A 22,218-nucleotide genomic window follows, 5' to 3' on the forward strand; every position below is an offset into this window, starting at 1 on the left:
GATTGCACATTGTGGTTACTGTAGAAAATAATGACATACAGAAAATTTTTGAAACATTATAAAACTGAAGTTAGAATAATTTACATATCTAGAAAGAAAGCAAAATTCTACCAAGAATAAGTTAATTTGATGTTAAGAAAAAATGGCAGTTTAACAATACATTTAATAGAAGTTCCATTCCACTTCATTTTCAACTAACATTCCAAAATGGTAATTGCTTTTGGAATGAGAATGCAAGAAACAGTGAGACAAGTCTACATAGTTAGAAGAGTATTGTCTTTCTCGGTTATCTATAATCAAGCATTACTTATCTCAGTGCATGTAGTGACAGGTTAGGACTCCGAGTGCCACTGTTCACCAACTTTAAGAAAAGTTCAATCAGCTCTCCATCCAGCTGTTCAGATCTGCAACTACACAGAGTCCCACAGAGCCCACAAACCTCAGCAAAAGCTGCCACAAAACTCACCTTCTTGGGGCACTCTGGTTTCTCCTTAGGAAAAAGATCATCATAATTTGCAGGAGGTTAAAGAACCTAAGGAGTCAGTTTGCACAGAAAGCATTCTGAAAAACAATATCCATAGTGAAGCAACAACAGCCACTCCACTGAATTGCCCGCACTGCAAAGGACTGATTCTGCTGTGCCCGTGGAGGCTATGGGAGACCAGGGCCAGCCAGATCCACTACTCGGCACCTGAAGAGACAGAAGAAGGCTATATCCTGGGGAAATATCTCCAAGGATCTGGGGCTGGTGGACCATGGAGTCTGCATCGTCTCCAGAAGTAGGACTCAGTTTTTCGCTCTGAACCTGCAAAGTGGCTTGTCTTGGTCACTGCAGGCAGGATAGACTAGGAGGAACTCTGCGCTCAGAGCACACAGTGGCTAGTAAATATCAATATCCTGGTTGAGGGCAGAAGAAAACTTTTGGGGATAAAAATAGAAATCACTGATATCAATGATAATAATCCAAAATTCCAGGTCGAAAATCTGGAAGTAAAAGTTAATGAAATCGCTGCACCTGGAACACTTTACCCACTCCCAGAGGCTGTTGACCCGGATGTGGGCATGAATTCCTTACAGAGCTACCAGCTCAGCCCCAATCACTACTTCTCTCTGGAAGTGCAGACTGGAGATGACGGAACTCTACACCCAGAGCTGGTGCTGGAGCAGGCCCTGGACCGAGAGGAAGAGGCTGCTCACCATCTGCTCCTCATCGCCTCTGATGGCGGTGACCCGCGTCGCTCCAGCACAGTGCACATCCACGTGACGGTGTTGGATACAAACGACAATGCCCCGGTTTTTACTCAACCGATTTACCGAGTGACAGTCCCAGAGAACGTGGCCCCGGGCACCCTGCTGCTTACTGTGAGCGCTAGCGACCCAGATGAGGGAGCCAATGGAGAAGTGGCCTATAGATTTTGGAAAATTAGTGAAAAGCAATCTCTGCTATTCCATCTTAATGAAAATACCGGTGAAATATCAGCAGCAGGGAATGTGCATTGGAATGTGCATCTTCAGTGGAAGATGTAAATGACAACAGGCCAGAAGTGATCATTACATCTCTGTTTAGTCCAGTCTTAGAAAATACTCTTCCTGGAACAGTAATTGCCTTTTTGAATGTGCATGACCGAGACTCCGGGAAGAATGGTCAAGTTGTCTGTTACACTCCTCATAATTTACCTTTTCTTTTTTTTTCTTTTTCTTTACTCTTCCTCCTCCTCCTCCTCCTCCTCCTTCCTCTGAGAGAGCACAAAACTGTGAGTGGCGGAGGGGCAGAGGGAGAGAGAGAATCCCAAGCAGGCTCCATGCTCAGTACAGACACCAGCACAAGGCTTGATCCCATGACCCTGGTATCATAAAGCTGAAATCATGAGTCAGACACTCAACTGGATGAGCCACCCAGGCACTCCATTATTTACCTTTCCAATTAGAAAAGTCAATAGATTATTGTAGATTGTTGAAAGTATGAATTCTTGACAGAGAAGAAACTTCTGAATATAACATCACAGTGACCACAACAGACAGAAATTTACATCATCCTGCATGTGATCATTGTCAATGACAGTACACCTTCCTTCCCTGAAAACTTCTACACAGTCTATCTCCTTAAGAACAGCCATAGAAGAACCTTCATCTTCTCAGTGACAGGCCATGATTCCAACAGTGACAAGAATGCCCAGGTTATTCACTCCTTGGCTGAGGACACTATCCAAGGGTCGTCCTATGTCTCCACCAGTTCCGACACACTGGCTCATATACACACTGCATCCCTTCAACATGAGCAGTTTTGTGATCTCAAATGCAAGTGAAGGCAAGTGACAGTGGGAACCCCCTACTCACCAACAACATGTCACTGAACTTGTTTGTGCTGGACCAGAAGGACAATGCACCAGAAATCCTGGACCCTACTCTCCCCGCTGACATGTTCCACCATCATGGAACTGGTACCCTGCTCCACAGAACCTGGCTACCTGGTGACCAAGGTGGCTATAGACAGAGACTTGTGTCAGAACACCAGGCCTACCACCTGTTCAAGGCCAGTGAGCCAGGGCTCTTCATGGTAGGACTCCACACAGGAAAGGTGTGCACTGCATGGGTCCTGCTGCACAGAGACTGGCTCAAGCAGAGCCTGGTGATGGTGGTCCAGGACCAAGGCCAGCCCCCTCTCTCGGCCACTTTCACCCTCACTGAAGCCTTGGCCCACAGCATCCCAGGTGGCCTGGCTGACCTCAACAGTCTGGAGGTCCTCACCTACCCAGAGATCTCAGACCTCACATTATACTTGGTGGTGACAGTGGCTGCAGTGTCCTGTATCTTCCTCACCTTTGTCATTGTGTGCTCAGGTTGTGGCATTGGCACATCTCAAATCTGCTGCAGGCTGCAGGGCTTGGATTGGCTGTGCCTACTTCTTTGTGGGCGTGGATAGGTGTGGGCTTTCCTGCAGACCTATTCCAGGAAGGCTCACACAGGGCAGGCTCCTGAGAGAGTCACATGATCTTTCCCCAGCCCAAGTATGACAATATGCTGATCAGCCAGGAGGGCTCTAGGAAAAATGACCATTTGTGTGCTTCAGATGATTCCAGGTTTCCTATAGAAAATACCTATTTGGGGGCGCCTGGGTGGCTCAGTTACTTAAGCATGAAACTTCCGCTCAGGTCATGATCCCACAGTTCACAAGTTTGAGCCCTGTGTCGGGCTCTGTGCTGACAGCTCAGAGCCTGCAGCCTGCTCAGATGTGTCTCCCTCTCCCTCTGCCCCTCCTCCACTTGTGCGCTCTCTCTCTCTTCTCAGAAATAAACATTAAAAAAAATTTGTTTTTAAAGAAAATACTTCAGGGGCGCCTGGGTGGCGCAGTCGGTAAAGCGTCCGACTTCAGCCAGGTCACGATCTCGCGGTCCGTGAGTTTGAGCCCCGCGTCGGGCTCTGGGCTGATGGCTCAGAGCCTGGAGCCTGTTTCCGATTCTGTGTCTCCCTCTCTCTCTGCCCCTCCCCCATTCATGCTCTCTCTCTCTCTGTCCCAAAAATAAATAAACGTTGAAAAAAAAATTTTAAAGAAAATACTTCATTGGCTCCAGTGAGTTCAACTTTTTCCTTTATTTTCTCTTATGATTTGGTTTTCTCTTTAAGGTTTCCACTTAAGGTATGATACATTCTCTTTAACATATTTCTCACCATCCAAGTTTTACTGGGCCTTGTTTTGTTCTAACATCTATAGGAGGCATTTACTGGTTAGATCACTGATAGAAGTTTCTCATAATTAACCTAAATTAACCTAGGGTCAATGGATATCTTTTTCATGGGGCTTCTCTCATTATTGAGCCATTGATATGGGCTATTGGGGTGGGGTTCCTTGGTTGATTATCAGTTCACTACTAATTCTTAGAGGTGGTTTTCCATTCCTGAAATTTATTATTGTTGCTATCTTCAGTGGCCACATAGTGAACTTCCTACTTATCTTTGAACTTCTTACATACCTCTGAAACATAAATACAGCTGACACTATGTGAAGGTAAATTAATGAGAAAACACATGCATTCTTCTTGAAGAAACTGAGAGCCCAGATTTTTCTGCTTCTGCTTTTCTGTTTCTATTATAGGATAACCCCCCTTTGAGGTTATGTTTTCCAGATCACATGTTTGTAGAGGTTGTTTGAATTTAAAGATCACTTCTGAGGAAGAATCAAAATTCACTTAGAGGGGTTTCTGAGAATGAACACTGTTGAGGACAAAACAAGGGAAATAAACATTATTCAACTGTCTGTTATTTATGGCTCAATTCTCCAACCTTGAGGCTAGAAATAAACCTGGATAAGGAAGACAACTTAGGAAAATATTCTCAGGAACTGCTGGAAGAAGTTCTAAGAATATTTTACTAGCTTTTAGATATAGGAAAGGAATAATATTTTTTCAAGTTTATTTTTTGAGGAGGGGGGCAATGAGTGGGGGAGGGGCAGAGAGGGGACAGAAGAACCCAAGCAGGCTCCGCACAGAGAGCAGAGAACCTGATGTGGGGCTCAAACTCTTAAACCGCAAGATCATGACCTGAGCTGAAATCAAACATGACTGACTGAGCGACCCAGATGCCCCTATTTAATTTTATTTTAAACATAGTGGCATTCCGAGTAATAAATGACTTTCTAGGAGACTTTAAAAATAAACTATGAAGTTGACTCAAAAATTCTATTTGAAAAGTGCTGGCTAATAGGGGTAACATCTGGACAGCCATTATGACATACAGATGTTATACTGATTTCAAATACTCCTTACTCCTAATTTAGTAGGAAAAAATTAAAGCATGCTTCAGGATCATATTTTTAACTATGAAATAAGAAAACTGTCACTTGAAGTTTCTGTCCTCGCGAGTAACCATTGGTACTTAGTATTTACAAATATTAAGTACGTGTTAACTTGGGAAAAAACATAACATAGTGATGAAGGCTTGTAGGTCAGTAACTACTATTCTCTACCATTAATATCACTTGCCTTTACAACAGAACACAAAGCTCACTGGGTGAATGGGCAGTGTGGAAAATGTTGAATTCTAGTTTTCTTAAACTAGATAGACTTTTGTATTGGTAACATTTTATATAACAAAATAGGCTTAAATATAAAATCCTTATTAATCTTAATGTTTCATCTTAAAAGAAGAGTTAAAGTATCTTGGATTTGCTTCAAAATAATTAGGGTGTACCAATTATATTAAATGAAGATGGCCTTGTGTTGATCGTTATTGTCATTGGGTGATGAGTATATGAAGATTCAATAATAATACTCCCTACTTTGTAGAAGTTTGAAATTTTTCTATAATAAATTTCTTTAAAACACTAAGCATATAGTCTGTAATAATATAATACTAAAATTAGGGGCTATTATATAAGTTCATTTTCAAGAAGCAATATATACATATTCTATATATAGAGAAATAAATATCGTATGTTTCTATTTGTATGTAATTGGCCCCCAGTCCTCCGTGTTGCAGTTGACAGCCACTCAGGAGGACGAGGGGGTCAATGCAGAAGTAAACAACTACCTCAGGAGCACTTCACAGAGTACAGGGCATATATATAAATATGTATAGGAATTTCGAAGAGGAATATATATATTATAGAGATTGTAGAGAACAATTGGATTCAAGAGGAAAATGCCTGCGGTTCCACACGGGGCCTCTGGGCGCCGCTGTCGGCCAGTACAGGGCAAGCGCAGTCGCCTGGGATTTCTGTCTCCAGCCTGGGATTTCCTGGGCAGTCACCAACACAGAAGAAAATCTGCTCATACAACTGGGTCTCCTGGAGGCGCAGACTTTGCCCAACATTTACGGATTCCCAGGTACGCTTGTCACGGGTGGAATGCTCTTCCAGTGACGCCGTGGATTGCAGTTTCTTTGACTTTCCGGAAAGACTGGGACCCAGCGAGAACTAGAGCGCGCAATGGGAGGGAGCTGCGTTCAGAGGCGCCCGGCCGGCAGGCGGCAGGTACTGTTTCCCTTCCTGCTACCTTTGTTCTACCCCGCGCTCTGCGAGCCGATCCGCTACTCGATTCCCGAGGAACTGGCCAAGGGCTCGGTGGTGGGGAACCTCGCCAAGGATCTCGGGCTCAGTGTCCTGGACGTGTCAGCTAGGAAGCTGCGAGTCAGCACGGAGAAGCTGCTTTTCAACGTAGACGCAGAGAGCGGGGACTTACTAGTGAAGGACCGAATAGACCGGGAGCAGATATGCAAAGAGAGAAGAAGATGTGAGTTGCAGTTGGAAGCCGTGGTGGAAAATCCTTTAAATATCTTTCATATCATTGTGGTTGTTGAGGATATTAATGACCATGCCCCTCAATTCGATAAAAAGGAAATACTTTTAGAAATTTTTGAATCTGTATCAGAAGGTGCACGAATATCCCTTGACCCTGCCACTGACCCCGATATAAACATGAACTCAGTTAAAGATTATCAGATAAATCCTAACCCTTATTTCTCATTAATGGTTAGAGTTAATTCCGATGGTGGTAAATATCCAGAGTTAACTTTGGAAAAACTCCTAGACAGGGAAGAGCAGCATTCTCATCACTTGATATTGACTGCCTTGGATGGGGGGAACCCACCAAGAAGTGCCACCACTCGAATAGAAATCTCTGTCAGGGATGCTAATGATAACTTTCCGGTGTTCAGCAAAGATGAATACAGAATCAGTGTTAGTGAAAATCTGCCCCCTGGATCCTCCGTGTTGCAGGTGACAGCCACTGATAAGGATGAGGGGGTCAATGCAGAAGTGAACTACTACTTCAGGAGCACTGCTCAGAGTACAAGGTACATGTTCTTGCTGAATGAGAAAACAGGTATGATTAAGAATAACCAGTCATTGGATTTTGAGGATATAGAAAGATATACCATGGAAGTGGAAGCAAGGGATGGAGGTGGACTCTCTACCCAATGTAAAGTAATCATTGAAATCCTAGATGAAAACGACAACAGGCCGGAAATAATCATCACCTCTCTCTCTGATGAAATTTTGGAGGATTCTCTTCCAGGAATGGTTGTTGTTCTCTTCAAAACACGGGACAAGGATTTCGGGGGAAATGGAGAAGTCACATGTAACATAGAAAAGGATATTCCTTTCAAGATTTACTCCTCTTCTAATAATTACTACAAGCTGGTGACAGATGGACCGCTAGACCGAGAGCAGACTCCGGAATACAACGTCACCATCACAGCCACTGACAGGGGCATTCCGCCCCTCTCCTCCAGCACTACCATCACTTTGCACATCACCGATGTCAATGACAACACACCGATTTTCCACCAGGCCTCCTATGTGGTCCACGTGGCTGAGAATAACCCTCCAGGAGCCTCCATCGCCCAAGTCAGCGCCTCCGACCCCGACCTAGGGCCCAACGGCCACGTCTCCTACTCCATCGTGGCCAGCGACCTGGAGCCACGGGCGCTGGCGTCCTACGTGTCCGTGAGCGCGCAGAGCGGCGTGGTGTTCGCGCAGCGCGCCTTCGACCACGAGCAGCTGCGCGCCTTCGAGCTGACGGTGCAGGCCCGCGACCAGGGTTCGCCCGCGCTCAGCGCCAACGCGAGCCTGCGCGTGTTGGTGGGCGACCGCAACGACAACGCGCCTAGGGTGCTGTACCCGGCGCTGGGGCCCGACGGCTCGGCGCTCTTCGACACGGTGCCGCGCGCCGCGCAGCCCGGCTACCTGGTCACCAAGGTGGTGGCGGTGGACGCCGACTCGGGACACAATGCGTGGCTGTCGTACCACGTGCTGCAGGCCAGCGAGCCCGGACTCTTCAGCCTGGGGCTGCGCACGGGCGAGGTGCGCACTGCGCGTGCTTTGGGCGACAGGGACGCGGCCCGCCAGCGCCTGCTGGTCGCCGTGCGGGACGGGGGACAGCCGCCCCTCTCTGCCACCGCCACGCTGTACCTGGTTTTCGCCGACAGCCTCCAAGAAGTACTGCCGGATGTCAGCGACCGTCCGGAGCCCTCTGACCCCCAGGCCGAGCTGCAGTTTTACTTGGTGGTGGCTTTGGCCTTGATCTCGGTGCTCTTCCTCCTTGCGGTGATTCTGGCGGTGGCCCTGCGCCTGCGCCGCTCCCCCAGCCCCGCTGCCTGGGGCTGCTTTCAGCCTGGTCTTTGTGTCAAGTCTGGACCTGTGGTTCCTCCTAACTACAGTGAGGGGACTTTGCCTTATTCCTACAATTTGTGCGTTGCCCAAACCGGAAAGGCAGAGTTTAACTTCCTAAAATGTAATGAGCTATTGCATTCCACTCAAGACATAGTTTGCGGTGATTCGTCTGGGGCCTTAATTCCACTTCAGGGTGGGCATGATTTGACTGCACATCCTGAGATGCTCACACCGGTGAGTTACATTTTTGTGTCTTCTGAAACATTCTATTGTTTTCTCTTATTTGAGGCATACTATTGTATTTTTTAATATGAGTCATATTTGGAAAATCCATAACTAATCACCTTGTCTCAGTATTTACTTTTTGCAGATTATATTTTTCAAGAGTTACTTGGTTTGTAAGTGCTCTATAATTCAGCAATAATGTCACTAAATTGGCGATATCTAGTCAAGCTCAGATTAGCAAAACAGGCGGTGGCTTCTTACTGAATAAATTAATAAGTAATTACTCAAGTTTGTTAAGATTTAAGATGAATTTTCCATATTCTACTTATATATTTTGAGTATAATAATATTAAGCCACTCATTAAATATTCAAGCAGGTGCTTGTTTCAAAGAAACATTTATTGTAAATAATATCCTGGCTATATTTAGGTATCTTCATTTATTCTAGTAATTAAAATAACTAAGCATTTGAGGGGAGATGGTGAACAAATAGAAAAGTTTCTGAAATTCTATGCAAAGTTATAGAAATACGTATTTTCCTTGGGAGATGAGTCAAACTTGTTTTCCATTGCCAAGGTTTCTATGCTCCCCAGAACTTAATAATAACTACCCTAGAGGATTTTTTCTCTTCAGCATTTGGTTCTTCTGGCTTTCTTCTTATGTTTATTTATCTTTTCTTGGAGCTCAAATTGTACTCTTTCCTAATCTTTTTTCCTCTACATTGAAAAAGAATGAATTTCCAAGAAAGCAAATGAACTGTTACTGCCTTTTGCACTCAGTCTCTGTCTCTAATTGTCTGATATAAAGTCCTTGAAGACAAAATATAAAATCTTTGAAAAGTTCCACACTTTGGAGGCATAGTGACATAAATGGTCCTGAACAACCTGTTCTCTGTATAAAAGATGTGAACCTCTAAACTCCTCACCTTTGGGGAGAGAACTTCTGCTGGGTTGATGGGCAGGTAGAATTGAAGATGTCTGAACCACTTCACTTTGGGCTTCCATACAAAGTGCCAGAAGAGATTGTTTTTATGGGCATCAGTGCTCTGATGAAAACAGATCATTTGAGTAAATACTTACTTAAAAAAAAAACCCCTACATCATTATTTTGTTTTTAAAAATTGTAGCTTGAAATTCTTATATTTTTCTTCCCATTACCACACAGACATGTTATACTCCTTTTAGTTTGTGGTTACTTCATTAATTTAAATAGGTCAAATTAACTTCTAATTATATATGCCTACAATAAAAAAAAACCATTGTTTTCAAAACAGTTCATGGAGGCTCAATAAAACTATTTTAGAAAAGAATATTTTGAAAAATTTTTACACAATATTAATCATCAACAAATTTAATTAATTGGCCAATTAGTTAAAGCTAAAATAAAAATTATAAGTGAATATAGCTAGAAATGAGTATGTTTCTACTCAGAAAGTGTTACAAATATGTATATTTAACCAGTTATTTTCATTTGATATTTTATAGTATTTTCCATTTATCCTACCCAATAAGCAATCTACAAGTAGTAGTTGACTTAAGGGATATCAGTTGAGAAGCCAAAGAAGTATTGTAAAGTAAAATGAAAGATCCAACAAAGAGTACCGTGTTTTCCATTGCACACATAGTGGGTGCAGTAACTTCTCAGGACTCTGAGCGCCGCTGTTCTCCCAGAGAAACGCAGCCAGCGCTCAATCCGGATTCTCAGGACTCCGACTACGCAAAGCTCCTCAGTTCCTACAAACCTGCTCCAGGGTTGTAGTGAAACTCACTCCAGAATTTGAGGTGCGTAGGCTACAGAGGCTCCCAGCAGCCAGACAAAGAAAAAGGAATCATTAAAACACACAACGTGCCCAGTGATTACTTGGCGAGAATTCCTTGACTAGACAACAATGGCTGCTAAAAGGAACCACTCCAACCGCAAAGCGCTGGTTTTGTTCTGTCTTTTCTTCGGTTTGTCATGGGAGGCTGAAGCCCGGCAGATCCGCTACTCCGTTCCTGAGGAGTTAGAGAAAGGCTCTTTCGTCGGCAACATCTCCAAGGACCTGGGGCTGGAGCCCTGGGAGCTGGCTGAGCCTGGAGTCCGCATCATCTCCAGAGGTAGGACGCAGCTTTTCGCTCTGAACCCGAGAAGTGGCAGTTTGGTCACCGCAGGCAGAATAGACCGGGAGGAGCTCTGTGGTCAGAGTGCACGGTGTCTGGTGAATTTTAACATTCTTGTGGAAGATAGGGTGGAACTTTTTGGGATAGAAATAGAAATAACTGATGTCAACGATAATGCCCCAAAATTCCAAGCAGAAAATGTAGAGGTAAAAATTAATGAAAATGTCGCTCCAGGAATGCGTTTTCCTCTCCTGGAAGCTGTTGATCCAGACGTGGGTGTGAACTCCCTCCAGAGCTACCAGCTCAGCTCCAATAAGTACTTCTCATTAGCAGTTCAGAGTCATGCCAGTGGTGTCAAATACCCGGAGCTGGTACTGAAGCACGCCCTGGATCGTGAGGAAGAGGCACTACACCACCTGGTCCTCACTGCCTCCGATGGGGGTGACCCTCTCCTATCTGGTACAGTTCTCATCAGTGTGATTGTCTTTGATACAAATGACAATGCACCGGTCTTTACCTTGCCAGAATACCGAGTGAGTGTTCTGGAGAACTTGCCTGTGGGCACACAGCTGCTTACAGTCACTGCCACAGACAGGGATGAAGGAGCCAATGGAGAAGTCACATATTCATTCCGAAAATTTGTTCCTGACAAATTGTTGAAATTCCAACTAAACAAAAATACTGGGGAAATAAAATTATCAGAAAATCTAGACTACGAAGAAACAGATTTCTATGAATTAGAAATACAAGCAGAAGATGGAGGAGCATATCTTGCAATGGCAAAAGTATTGATTACAGTAGAAGATGTAAATGACAACAATCCAGAGGTGACCATCACATCTCTGTTTAGTCCCCTGATGGAAGACTCACCTCTGGGAACTATTATAGCCCTTTTAAATGTGCATGATCCAGACTCTGGACAGAATGGACAGGTCACCTGTTCCATATCAGGCAATCTACCATTTAAGTTAGAGAAATCCATTGACGGTTATTATAGACTGGTGACACACAGAACCCTTGACAGGGAACAGGTATCCTCTTACAATATCACAGTGACAGCCACAGATGGAGGAAATCCACCCCTATTAACAGAAACTCACTTCACTGTGCAAGTGGCAGATATTAATGACAACCCACCCACTTTTTCCCACATCTCCTACTTCACCTATATCCCGGAGAACAACCCCAGAGGTGCCTCCATCTTGTCTGTGACTGCACTAGACCCAGACAGCAAAGAGAATGCTCAGGTTATTTACTCCCTAGCTGAAGACACTTTCCAGGAAGCACCTCTATCCTCCTACGTCTCCATAAACTCTGACACAGGAGTCCTGTATGCGTTGCGAACTTTCGACTATGAGCAAATTCATGATCTACAGATTCAGGTGATTGCCACTGACAGTGGGGACCCACCTCTCAGCAGCAATGTTTCTGTGAGCATATTTGTGCTGGACCAGAATGACAATGCACCAGAGATCCTGTACCCCACCCTACCCACTGACACTTCCACTGGAATGGAGCTGGCACCCCGCTCTTCAGAGTCCGGCTATTTGGTCACTAAGGTGGTAGCAGTGGACAAAGACTCAGGTCAGAATGCCCGACTGTCCTACCGCCTGCTCAAGGCCAGCGAACCAGGGCTCTTCGCAGTGGGGCTGCACACAGGCGAGGTGCGCACAGCACGGGCCCTGCTGGACAGAGATGCGCTCAAGCAGAGCCTGGTGGTGGCGGTGCAGGACCATGGCCAGCCCCCTCTCTCAGCCACCGTCACACTCACTGTGGCCATTGCTGACAGCATCCCAGATGTCCTGGCTGACCTGGGCAGTCTGGAAGTTCCACGTGACTCCGAATCTTCAGGTCTAACGCTATATCTGGTCGTGGCGGTAGCCATAGTTTCCTGCATCTTCCTCGCTTTTGTCATCGTGCTACTGGCTCTCAGGTTGAGGCGCTGGCACACATCGCACCAGCTCCAAGCTTCAGGAGGTGGGCTAGTGGGTGTGCCCACCTCCCCCTTTGTGGGCGTGGAAGGGGTGCGGGCTTTCCTGCAGACGTATTCCCATGAGGTCTCCCTCACAGCAGACTCACGGAAGAGTCACACGATCTTCCCCGAGCCCAACTATGCCGACATGCTCATTAGCCATGAGAGCTTTGAGAAAAAGGATCCTTTGTCTTTGTTAGATGATTTGAAGTTACCTGTAGAAGATAACCCTTTGGTTCCAGTGAGTTCTGGTTTTACTCTTTTTCTTTTAAGAATTATAATTGGTTTTACTTTTAGGTTTGGCATAATGATAGAAAATTTTGGTCTTTATTTTTTTCACTGTTCCCTCCATTTCAGTGATATTTGTTTCTTGCTAAAACATTGAAGAGTAGAATTTGATGGTTATTAAGACTGATATGTTTTTATTTTCTGGTAAATATTCACGTAATTCCAATGAAGGCCTATGGTCACAAGGCTGTTACGATTTTGAGAGCATTCTACTTTATAGTTTTGTTGAGTACAGTACTGACAGTTCCTGAGAGTACCTCCATAAGTGTCTGTCAATTTATGTACACTTCTCTTGGGCACATGCTAAAATCTTAGCCTCTTAGGCAACCTTAGCTCTTGTTTTGAAGGCAGGTCTGGTAAAATAGGTGAATATCAGAGAAAAATCCATTAACTTCACTGGAAACAGTGAACAGGTTCCTCAGTGTTGTTTTTCCCAACGAGAAAAGCAATACACCTTTGTGGTTTTATTTTTCAAAATATACCTTACGGTGACAATTACAGTTGAATATATTTCCTAGAAGGATTTAAGTTTTTCATTAGTATTCTACTAACAATTGTTAACAATGTGTGCTTAAAATTTTCCAAGTGTAATCATAATTGGTAACAATACATTAGCATCCTTTTTTTAAAGTTTATTTATTTTGAGAGAAAGCACATGCATTGGAGGGGCAGAGAGAGAGGGAGAGAGAATCCCAAGCAGGCTCCATGCTGTCAGTGCAGAGCCCAACACAGAACACATGGGGCTCAGGCCCACGAACTGAAAGATCATGATCTGAGCCAAAATCAAAAGTCAGATGCTTAACGGACTGAGCTACCTAGGCACCCTGTAACAGTGTAGCATCCTTTTTGCTTGTGATTCTAATTTCATACTGTTATGTGGAAGACTGCATTTTAATTTGACTTTCCTTGCTCACTAGGGATGCTAAAGAACGTATAGAAGGTTAAAGTAAGCAAATTTTGGGTTATGCTGCCAGCATTTTTTGTTAAATTCTCCAAATAAGAAAAAACATTTGTACATGTGCCTAAGAACAGAAGCAAAAGATGAGTTCCAAGGGTATTTCAGTGGCTTTGTAACATAGAAGAAAGAAGATCCACCTGGATTTATGAAAATTCTGACGTTAAGAATCAAAATAAACTAGGTCAAGAAAGAAATGTCATTTCTGTGGGAGATCTGAATATAAGCAGAGAAGTACACAGAAGTATTCTAAACAATAAGTAGAGTTACTGATGTGGCCATTTACTTTAGTGAAGATGGCGATGTATTTGGTTTGATATCTTACTTTTAACTTATTACTAGTATTCTTCCAAACCAATATGGTAGCATACAGTCCAAGAATATCCTAATGTGTCTCAAAATATTTATGAGACTATGATTTTTCTCATTGTCATCCAACATTTGTTCAACAATAGGTCTATGGAAAGAGAGCACATCCTTTAGGGTCATAGTTATTAACTTAAATCATTGAAAGTCATTTTAAATCTATCTTTGGGAGTCAAAATTATTACGCATCTATATCTAAATAATTCTGTTCTGAAAAATACAGGGTTTTTAAAAAACTACTCTTTCGGCGTGGTAATTATTGTGACCAAATCATATTATTATTTGAAAACAGCACAGAACACCCTAGATGAATGTAATGACTATGGGAATGACAGCCTTCTAATTTCTAAATATGGGAGATGGACTAATGCTTTCTAGCTAAATGTAGGTTACGATTGAAGACAAAAAGATTTTTGCTTATTTTCAGTACTTACCTTTGTGGATAATTACTTTTAAAAGGAACAACAGTGATTACCTCTGGATGCAAGAACTGAATAGCAATGGGCCATGGGATGGAAGAGCTACTTTACACTCTATATTCTTTTGTGCTTTTTTGAATTTTGAAAGAAGTACTTTACTTATTCAAAGTCTATGTAAATTTTTAACATATACAACATATTATAATTTTTACCATATGAAACACGTTTCATGATGAGAATGAAAACATTGAAAAATAAGATTTAGGATATTAGCTGTTATCATCTTACATTTTAACAAGATTTCCTGAAAGAGAAAAACTAGATTGCGGTTCCACACAAAGCCTCTGGGCGCCGCTGTCGGCCAGTACAGGGCAAGTGCTGTCGCCCGGGATTCTTCAGCCTCTAGCCTGGGTGTTCCTGCGCAGTCAACAACACAGAGTGAAGGAACCCCATACATACAGGGGCTTCTGGCCGCGCAGACTCTCCCCAGCACACACAGATTCCCAGCCCCAAGACTGGAGGCTCTGTATGTTCTGGGCCTAATGCTACCAGTGCGATAGCGGGCACTTTTTCTAGCTAGAAAGACTGGGACCCAGCGAGAACTAGAGCGCGCAATGGGAGGGAGCTGCGTTCAGAGGCGCCCGGCCGGCAGGCGGCAGGTACTGTTTCCCTTCCTGCTACCTTTGTTCTACCCCGCGCTCTGCGAGCCGATCCGCTACTCGATTCCCGAGGAACTGGCCAAGGGCTCGGTGGTGGGGAACCTCGCCAAGGATCTCGGGCTCAGTGTCCTGGACGTGTCAGCTAGGAAGCTGCGAGTCAGCACGGAGAAGCTGCTTTTCAACGTAGACGCAGAGAGCGGGGACTTACTAGTGAAGGACCGAATAGACCGGGAGCAGATATGCAAAGAGAGAAGAAGATGTGAGTTGCAGTTGGAAGCCGTGGTGGAAAATCCTTTAAATATCTTTCATATCATTGTGGTTGTTGAGGATATTAATGACCATGCCCCTCAGTTCCATAAAGATGAAATAAACTTAGAAATCAGTGAATCTGTCACTCCAGGGATGGGAACAATTCTTGAGTCTGCAAAAGATCCTGATATTAGTACGAATTCACTGAGCAAATACCAGCTAAGCCCTAACGAGTACTTCTCCTTGGTGGTGAAAGACAATCCCGATGGTGGCAAATATCCAGAATTAGTACTGAAGAAGACCCTGGACCGGGAAACACAAAGCTCTCATCATCTGGTGCTGACAGCATTTGACAATGGAAATCCACCACGAAGCAGCACAGCTCAGATCCGAATCCTGGTGGTGGATGCCAATGATAACCCCCCGGTGTTCAGCCAAGATATGTATAGGGTCAGTCTTCGTGAAGGTGTACCCCCAGGCACCTCAGTGGTGCAGGTGAGTGCCACTGACCAAGACGAAGGCTTCAACGCGGAGATCACCTACTCATTCCTTGGTATGGCTAATAAAGCCCAGCATGTGTTCTCTCTGGATTCTGCCACAGGAAACATTATAACTCAGCAACCCTTGGATTTCGAAGAAGTAGAAAGATATACCATGGATGTAGAAGCGAAGGACCGAGGATCCCTCTCTACCCAGTGTAAAGTAATCATAGAAGTTCTAGATGAAAACGACAACATCCCTGAAATAATCATTACTTCTCTCTCTGATCAAATTTTGGAGGATTCCCATCCAGGAATGGTTGTTGCTCTCTTCAAAACACAGGACCAGGATTCTGGAGAAAACGGAGAAGTCATTTGTAACTTAAGTAGAGATATTCCATTTAAGATTCATTCTTCATCTAATAATTACTACAAGCTGGTAACAGATGGACCCCTAGACCGAGAACAGACTCCGGAATACAACGTCACCATCACAGCCACTGACAGGGGCATTCCGCCCCTCTCCTCCAGCACTACCATCACCTTGCACATCACCGATGTCAATGACAACACACCGATTTTCCACCAGGCCTCCTATGTGGTCCATGTGGCTGAGAATAACCCTCCAGGAGCCTCCATCGCCCAAGTCAGCGCCTCCGACCCCGACCTAGGGCCCAACGGCCACGTCTCCTACTCCATCGTGGCCAGCGACCTGGAGCCACGGGCGCTGGCGTCCTACGTGTCCGTGAGCGCGCAGAGCGGCGTGGTGTTCGCGCAGCGCGCCTTCGACCACGAGCAGCTGCGCGCCTTCGAGCTGACGGTGCAGGCCCGCGACCAGGGCTCGCCCGCGCTCAGCGCCAACGCGAGCCTGCGCGTGTTGGTGGGCGACCGCAACGACAACGCGCCTAGGGTGCTGTACCCGGCGCTGGGGCCCGACGGCTCGGCGCTCTTCGACACGGTGCCGCGCGCCGCGCAGCCCGGCTACCTGGTCACCAAGGTGGTGGCGGTGGACGCCGACTCGGGACACAATGCGTGGCTGTCGTACCACGTGCTGCAGGCCAGCGAGCCCGGACTCTTCAGCCTGGGGCTGCGCACGGGCGAGGTGCGCACTGCGCGTGCTTTGGGCGACAGGGACGCGGCCCGCCAGCGCCTGCTGGTCGCCGTGCGGGACGGGGGACAGCCGCCCCTCTCTGCCACCGCCACGCTGTACCTGGTTTTCGCCGACAGCCTCCAAGAAGTACTGCCGGATGTCAGCGACCGTCCGGAGCCCTCTGACCCCCAGGCCGAGCTGCAGTTTTACTTGGTGGTGGCTTTGGCCTTGATCTCGGTGCTCTTCCTCCTTGCGGTGATTCTGGCGGTGGCCCTGCGCCTGCGAAGCTCTTCCAGCCACGCCCCAGAGAGCTGCTTTGGGTCTGTTCGGTGTTCCAAGTCTGGACCCGAGATTACCGCCAACTACAGTGAAGGAACATTACCCTATGCCTATAATTTTTGTGTGCCTGGGGATCAAACTAATCCGGAATTTAATTTTCTCACATCTGTTGATCATTTTCCAGCCACACAAGATATTCTCAACAAAGATAGCCCTTCGGGACTAATGACTAGCATTTTAACTCCTAGTGTTGAAGCAGATAAGAAAACTTTAAAACAGGTAAGTATTTAAAATAATGCTTTTTATATTCTAATGCCAATGTATTCCAATGGAGCATTGTTGTTTAAAGATTCTAGATTAAGGGGTGCCTGGCTGGCTCAGTTGGTAGAGCATGTGACTCTTGATCTCAGAGTTGTGATTTCAAACCCCACTTTGGGTGTAGAGCTTACTTAAAAATAAATTAATAGGGGTGCCTGGGTGGCTCAGTCAGTTAAGCATCTGACTTCAGCTCAGGTCATGATCTCACAGTTTGTGAGTTGGAATAAAGCCCTGCCTTGGGCTCTGTGCTGACAGCTCAAAGCCTAGAGCCTGCTTCTGATTCTGTGTTTCCCTGTCTCTATGCCCTGCACCTGCTTGTGCTCTGTCTCTGTCTCTCAAAAATGAATAAACATTAAAAAAATTTTAGAAATAAATAAATACAAGTAATGATTCTAGATTCAATCTCTTGATAAAATTCCTAAAATAAATCTAGGTCAAACCTATTGGTATCACTGTTTAGACTAAAGTTTACGGTGCTGCAGTCATTCTACTATGCAATTTAAGGTAGAATGTATAGAAATCTCAAGCAAATTTTTCATGAAAGAGAATACTTCTTATTTAAGGATATGGGACACAATTCTATTTTTTTATATCATGGTAATTTTTAAAATGACAGCCTAATGTCATCCAAATTTTCTCAAATGTTTCATCTTTTACTCAATAAAGAAATATTGGTAAGAATTTTAGTCATGCGCTCTGATGATTTTTTTGGAACCGAGCTAGTTCCACATCCATAAATACTGTTCCCTTCAGTTGGTAAAAATCAATAGAAAGCAAGTCTAACCTGCAGTTGTTCAGTTCCTATAGTATTTGAAAACATTTTTTTAAATTAAACAATCCCTTTTAATAATTATTCCTTTTATTAAATGCTCTTGGTAAACCTTCAACATCACATTATACAACCCTTTGTTTTGTGCAGTTTTCAGTTTTACAAATATGTGTAATTCTTTAATTTTTTTTCAACGTTTTTTTATTTATTTTTGGGACAGAGAGAGACAGAGCATGAACGGGGGAGGGGCAGAGAGAGAGGGAGACACAGAATGGGAAACAGGCTCCAGGCTCCGAGCCATCAGCCCAGAGCCTGACGCAGGGCTCGAACTCACGGACCGCGAGATCGTGACCTGGCTGAAGTCGGACGTTTAACCGACTGCGCCACCAGGCGCCCCTAATATGTGTAATTCTTGAAGAGGTGTGTAATAACTTCTGGAAGAGACACATTAAGTTGGGCTTTTCTTACTCGTTGCAATAATAAGATTTGGCTCTAGGCGCCGCTCTTCACCAACCAGGGAATGGGAAGCTGCAAGCTGCCTTCCCTCCCTCCCCCATCTCTACAACACAAAGCAGAGTAACATGGATACTCACAGATCCTGATGCTGGAAACTTAAAGTAGTTCTCTCTCTAATATATTCTGGATGCAGTCATCCTTGAACTTGGTAGATACATAAGCTGATTCAGAACAAAACAGCCCAAGAAACCAGGGAATATAAGCTCAGCTTACTGCCATGGGGAATCGGCTACTGTTTCTGGACCGCAGCGGGCTGATCCTACTATACATTTTCCTGAGAACGCTACAGGAGTCTGGGGCAGGGCATATCCAATACTCGGTGCCCGAAGAGACAGATAAAGGCTTCTTCGTGGGCAATATTTCCAAGGACCTGGGGCTGGAACCCTGGGAGCTGGCGGAACGCCGAGTCCGCATCATCTCCAGAGGCAGGATGCAGCTTTTCGCTCTGAATCCGCGAAGTGGCAGCTTGATCACTGCAGGTAGGTTAGACCGGGAGGAGCTCTGTGAGACACTGTCCTCCTGTTTTTTAAATATAGAGATACTTGTGGAAGATACCCTGAAGATTTACGGAGTGGAGGTGGAAATAATGGATGTTAATGATAACGCCCCCAGCTTCCAGGAGGCAGAAATAGAGATAAAAGTCAGTGAGCACGCAACTCCAGGATCGAGATTTCCCCTTCCTAACGCTAGGGATCCAGATGTAGGAATGAACTCTCTCCAGCGCTACCAGCTCAATCCTAATAGTTACTTTTCCTTGCAAATGCGAGGCGGGATGGATGGGGCCAAGAATCCTGAACTAGTGCTGGAGGGGAGTTTGGACCGGGAAAAGGAGGCTGCTCACCATCTCCTCCTCACAGCTTTCGATGGAGGAGATCCCATCCAACAGGGTGCTGTTGCCATTCGTGTAGTGGTCCTCGATGTAAATGACCATATACCAAAGTTTACACAGTCTGTATATCAAGTGAGTATTCCTGAAAACCTCAGCTCTGGAACTCGGGTTCTCATGGTAAATGCAACTGATCCAGATGAGGGAATCAATGGGGAAGTGGTGTTTTCATTCCGGAATATGGAAAGCAAAGCTTCTGAAATATTCCAGTTGGATTCTCAAACTGGAGAAATTTTAATACGAGGGTCTCTGGATTTTGAGAAATCTAGATTTTATGAGATGGAAATTCAAGGCCAAGATGGTGGAGGTCTCTCGACCACTGCTAAGATATTGATCACAGTTGTGGATGTGAATGATAATGCTCCAGAAATAACTATCACATCTTCTACTAATTCAGTGCTGGAAAACTCTCCTCCAGGTACAGTTATTGCTCTTCTAAATGTGCAAGATCAAGACTCTGGAGAAAATGGTCAAGTCTCATGTTTCGTTCCTAACAGTCTGCCTTTTAAATTAGAAAAGACTTATGGAAATTATTACAAATTGATAACAAACAGAGTGCTGGACAGGGAGCAGGTCCACAGCTATAATATAACCTTGATAGCCACAGATCAGGGACATCCACCCTTGTCTACAGAAACTCACATTTCACTGAATGTAGCAGATGACAATGATAACCCACCCACTTTTGCTGACTCATCTTACTCCGTCTACATTCCTGAAAACAACCCCAGAGGAGCTTCCTTCTTCTCAGTGATGGCACTTGACCTGGACAGCAATGAGAACTCCCGGGTCACTTATTCCCTAGTGGAGGATACCCTGCAGGGAGCACCTTTATCCTCCTATGTCTCCATCAACTCAGACACCGGCACCCTATATGCACTGCGCTCTTTTGACTATGAACAGTTCCGTGACCTGCAAGTGTGGGTGACAGCGCTGGACGGTGGGAACCCGCCACTCAGCAGCAATGTTTCTGTGAGCATATTCGTGCTGGACCAGAATGACAATGTGCCAGAGATCCTGCACCCCACCCTCCCAACCGATGGTTCCACTGGTGTGGAGCTGGCGCCCAGGTCAGCTGAGCCTGGCTACCTGGTGACCAAGGTAGTGGCGGTGGACAGAGACTCTGGCCAGAATGCCTGGCTGTCCTACCGCCTGCTCAAGGCCAGCGAACCAGGGCTCTTCGTGGTGGGGCTGCACACGGGCGAGGTGCGCACAGCACGGGCCCTGCTGGACAGAGATGCCCTCAAGCAGAGCCTGGTGGTGGTGGTGCAGGACCATGGCCAGCCCCCTCTCTCGGCCACCGTCACGCTCACCGTGGCCGTGGCTGACAGTATCCCAGATGTCCTGGCTGACCTAAGCAGCTTCGAGTCTTCTGCCAATCCCCACGATTCTGGCCTCACACTCTACCTAGTGGTGGCGGTGGCAGTTGTCTCCTGCGTCTTCCTCGCGTTTGTGATTGTGCTGCTGGCGCTCAGACTGAGGCACTGGCACGCGACACGTCTGCTCCAGGCTTCAGGAGGCAGTTTGGTTGGCATGCCTACCTCGCAATTTGTGGGTGTGGACGGGGTGCAAGCTTTCCTGCAGACCTATTCCCAAGAGGTCTCCCTCACCGCGGACTCTCGGAGGAGTCACGTGATCTTCCCTCAGCCCAACTATGCGGACATGCTTATTAGTCATGACAGCTGTGAGAAAAGCGAGCCACTCTTGATAGCTGAAGATTCAGCTGCTGGTTTAGGCAAATTTGACTCCAAGAATAATCAGGTGAGATTTATTACCTACCTCCCAGTTGTTGCTATCCCTGTGCAAGTCTTTTAAGTGGCTTAAAAACATATTTCTGGTGGGGGGATATATTCAGTTCATACATGTTTAGAGCAATACATATGAGTTCCTCTATTTTATCTTTCAACAAATTACCATCATTTTTCAGAAAAGGTTTTTCCACTCCTCTGGCATATTTTCTTTTGATTCTAAAGGTCTAGTTCAGCTACCATGGCTTGCTTTATAATAAGTTAAATTTTAGTAATATTTTTCTATCATCAGTGTTTGTGGCTATCAATGAACTGGTTAGGATTCAAATTAATGATTCACAATTTTTTTGTTTGCCTATTACAATTTCACATTGCCTCCATTTATTTATAATTAAATTCTACCACTATTTGCTTTATTTCTAATGTTCAAATTTGATCGTGTTGATTCAATGGCATACACTCTGTAGCTCTTTTCCTTATCTATATACACATATATACAACATTTACGAGTAAGTGTTTACACATGTAAGCTTGGCTCTGAGCATGAAAATTCTATTTTGAGTTTTGATGAGTGGTAATATGTTTCAATTATGTTGATTATTTCAACTTTGTGTAATTTATTTATATTACCAAAACAGATATACTGATTGCCTTTTTACTACTAGATTCTTTTGGGAGAGGAAATGTAGAGTACACCTTTTTTCTTAAGTTCTACACATATTTTCTGTTTCTACCATGAAGTCATTTGATTGTTCTGAAGAAATAGTTGAATTGTTGAACTGGTATTATTTTCT

General features: G+C 45.0%; 2 protein-coding genes across 17 annotated transcripts in view; both read left to right on the plus strand.

Annotated features, from left to right (window-relative positions):
* LOC125166778 (protocadherin gamma-C4) overlaps window positions 1-22,218 on the plus strand; it is a 170,476-nt gene that overhangs the window by 74,761 nt on the left and 73,497 nt on the right. Inside the window, exon 2 of one of the 16 annotated variants that reach the window (XM_047860921.1) lies at window positions 496-1,793. The exons of 11 other annotated variants lie outside the window; for them this stretch is intronic. In XM_047860921.1, the coding sequence (XP_047716877.1) occupies window positions 496-783 (288 nt within the window). In that variant the 3' untranslated portion in view covers window positions 784-1,793. Of the gene's footprint in view, window positions 1-495; window positions 1,794-5,232; window positions 8,342-9,781; window positions 12,645-13,968; window positions 17,467-18,678; window positions 21,438-22,218 lie in introns of those variants that run through there. 4 more of the 16 variants (XM_047860900.1, XM_047860876.1, XM_047860890.1 and 1 more) reach the window with 4 other exon arrangements.
* LOC125167086 (protocadherin gamma-A9-like) lies at window positions 1,786-3,187 on the plus strand. Its single transcript, XM_047860943.1, has one exon. It carries the CDS (start codon window positions 2,297-2,299, stop codon window positions 2,921-2,923), a length of 627 nt encoding a protein of 208 aa, XP_047716899.1. The 5' UTR covers window positions 1,786-2,296; the 3' UTR covers window positions 2,924-3,187.

This window comes from Prionailurus viverrinus, chromosome A1 (genome assembly GCF_022837055.1).
Source record: "Prionailurus viverrinus isolate Anna chromosome A1, UM_Priviv_1.0, whole genome shotgun sequence".
Lineage (NCBI taxonomy): Eukaryota > Metazoa > Chordata > Mammalia > Carnivora > Felidae > Prionailurus > Prionailurus viverrinus.

Bases quoted from the DNA above. Each gene is read 5' to 3' on its own strand.
- LOC125167086 (XM_047860943.1), top strand. From the start codon at position 2,297: ATGCAAGTGAAGGCAAGTGACAGTGGGAACCCCCTACTCACCAACAAC.